At 45.6% G+C, this 2,757-nt stretch overlaps 1 protein-coding gene across 1 annotated transcript in view; it reads left to right on the forward strand.

Annotated features, from left to right (window-relative positions):
• LOC106806530 (synaptosomal-associated protein 25-like) overlaps positions 1–2,757 on the forward strand; it is a 58,050-nt gene that overhangs the window by 556 nt on the left and 54,737 nt on the right. The window contains exon 2 of the mRNA XM_014808506.1: positions 989–1,030. Coding sequence (XP_014663992.1) covers positions 989–1,030 — 42 coding nt within the window. The remainder of the gene's footprint in view (positions 1–988; positions 1,031–2,757) is intronic.

Here is a 2,757-nt window from a genome sequence, read left to right on the forward strand (position 1 = left end):
CTCTCTCTCTCTCTCTCTCTCTTTCTCTCTCTCTCTCTCTCTCTCTCTCTCTCTCTCTCTCTCTCTCTCTCTCTCTCTCTCTCTCTCTCTCTCGCGCCCTGCGGTTATTTGCACGTGGATACTGAAAGTGGATACTGAAAAGTGATTATATAAAAAAAATCCCTTGTTTTCACGTAACAATTTTGGCGTTCTGGCTCGAATAGCAATATTGGCGCAAATTGAAAACGCGCACACACGTGTTTGAGACTAGCCGCCGTGACTACGACATGAGATTGTGTCAACACTACATGTACACGTACATGCACCGTCTTCCTTCTGCGCACACTCCACGCGGGTCTCGCTGCGCGCGTACAATTACATTGGCTCAGACGAAGAAGATGGAAAGCTGAGATGAATAAATAACACGTAGCTATCTCATCCGATGATTCTAAGCATATGTGCGTACGTGTGCGCGTACGTGCGACTTACGATGCCTGCGCGCGCGATGTATCTGTATGTCGATCGGCCTATCTGTAGGTCTGCCTGTCTGTCTGTGCGCGTGCGTGCGTGCGTGCGTGCGTGCGTGCGTGCGTGTGTGTGTGTGTGCGTGCGTGCGTGCGTGCGTGCGTGCGTGCGTGCGTGCGTTCGTACGAGATACATGCCTACAAGGCCATCTGATAATTTACGCTGCCGCATTTGGTCGAATGTAACTGCAAGTTTGCAGTGCAATTCTAGGGCTATTCAAACACGAATAATCGCGTTTTTATGTGCCTAGAATCTAGCTATAGTTCGAGTTTTTTTTACAATGAATAATGCATTACACTATATATTCATACTATGTTACATATAATTCTCACTTGGCATCGAGTTTCTACTCGCTACGTATTACAGTTGTAAAGTTCCACGATTTCCACAACTAATCACATTTCCCCATACGTTATATTTTACACTATTCTTCGATGAAAATTCCTGTTCCTCATTTTCATAGCTATGTTTGTTTTTATTACAGTCGCTGGACAGCACGAGGCGGATGCTGGCGATGTGCGATGAGGTATGTTACATAATTACAAGACTTCATCGGTCTGTATATTAGAACTATTATCGGTCTATTATCAGTCTATATATCGGTCTACTATAATAGGATGCAAATATTCACAAATTCCGAGTTTTCGGCTTGTGTGTTTACTCATTATAACTCGATTTCCTCATCGCCGCTTTTTTACCCTTTCTACGTAGTTTGCATTGAAAATTATCGCCATTCAGCTGCTTGTTTGTTCCTTTTGTGTTGCTATATGCATTATCTGTGTTTACTCAATTAAATACGTTGTTTTAGGATGTTAATTGTGTCACTAACATCATGGCTATCATCCCGAGATAACGAGCCCATATATTGTCGAATTATCTATGATATAGTCTTAGTAATTTTCGATTTATTACCATATAGTCTTGCCATATAGTTATATATTATTATATTTATTATATATATATATTTATATATTATATATTATCGAAGGTCGGAATGCAATTAAATGATTAATATATACAGGCTGGTGACGTAGGACTGAGTAGTCCGAACTACGGTGTTCTATAGTAGTAGACCCGAGTAGACTGAATATTTGGCCACGTTGGCTTTGTGAGACAGAGAAACTGCATAGCTGCGATCGTGGATCGACCGTATTGCATGATAAAATTAAGCGGGACGAATTTCTAAACGTAGCCTTCTTTCTACACTACGCAGGCCTGTCTATGAGGCAAGTCGAGCAGCGTTTAAGTGGGATTCATATTAATATCGATGTTAATATCGGTCACCTTGCCGCTGCATTTAAAATATCCCCAGCAGCAAAATTACCAGATGCAAATCGCCACAGTGGCGCTAGTAGAAGTTTTTTCCGTCGGCCCCATATACAATATACATATTGTATGCAAAAATGCAGACGCGTTTTGGTCTCGGTGAAAAAAGGGATGCGGTCCATGCATTAGTCGTTGATTGCTCACGCATGCATTATTTCGCGTAGATTGAATTTGCAGGCACGTTTTCGGATGTAGTAGTCAGGTTGCAGGGTTAGCGATCCCGCGCGAGTACATAGCATTCAATTTTCGACGCCGTTGCAATATTCAGACGTCGGGCTTTATGATTATATTTAATAATCGTGTAAGAAAATGTGCAGCCTAGCCGGCCGCGGCGTTGTCCCTACAGACAGCGACTGAAATAGAAAGCCGTATTTCAAATTATACTTCTCACCAGTTCGTATCGCGAAGACATCGCGGAATCTGGAGGGATTTCCATAAAGACGCCTCCTGGCTTTGAACTTGGCAGCGAAATCGCTGCTTTTACAGTTTCCATAGATGTAAATAGCTCATGAGTTGCACAACCCCTAACGCTCCGATCCTGTAACCTTCCCCTGACCTCCTCGCCGCAACTCCCGACCCCCGGTCCCGGCCCGAAACCCATCCTTTCTCCTGAACATACGCCTCCTCCCTCCCTAACGTCCGTCTCCTCCCTCCCTAACCTCCTACTCCTCCCTCTCTAACCTGCGTCTCCTCCCTCCCTAACCTCCGCCTCCTCCCTCCCTAACCTCCGCCTCCTCCCTCCCTAACCTCCGTCTCCTCCCTCCCTAACCTCCGCCTCCTCCCTCCCTAACCTCCGCCTCCTCCCTCCCTAACCTCCGCCTCCTCTCTCCCTAATCCCCGCCTCTTCCCTCCCTAACCTCCGCCTCCTCCCTCCCTAACATACGCCTCCTCTCTCCCTAATCCCCGTCTCCTCCCTCCCTAACCTCC

Source organism: Priapulus caudatus, unplaced genomic scaffold (assembly GCF_000485595.1).
Source record: "Priapulus caudatus unplaced genomic scaffold, Priapulus_caudatus-5.0.1 Scaffold9, whole genome shotgun sequence".
Classification (NCBI taxonomy): domain Eukaryota; kingdom Metazoa; phylum Priapulida; class Priapulimorpha; order Priapulimorphida; family Priapulidae; genus Priapulus; species Priapulus caudatus.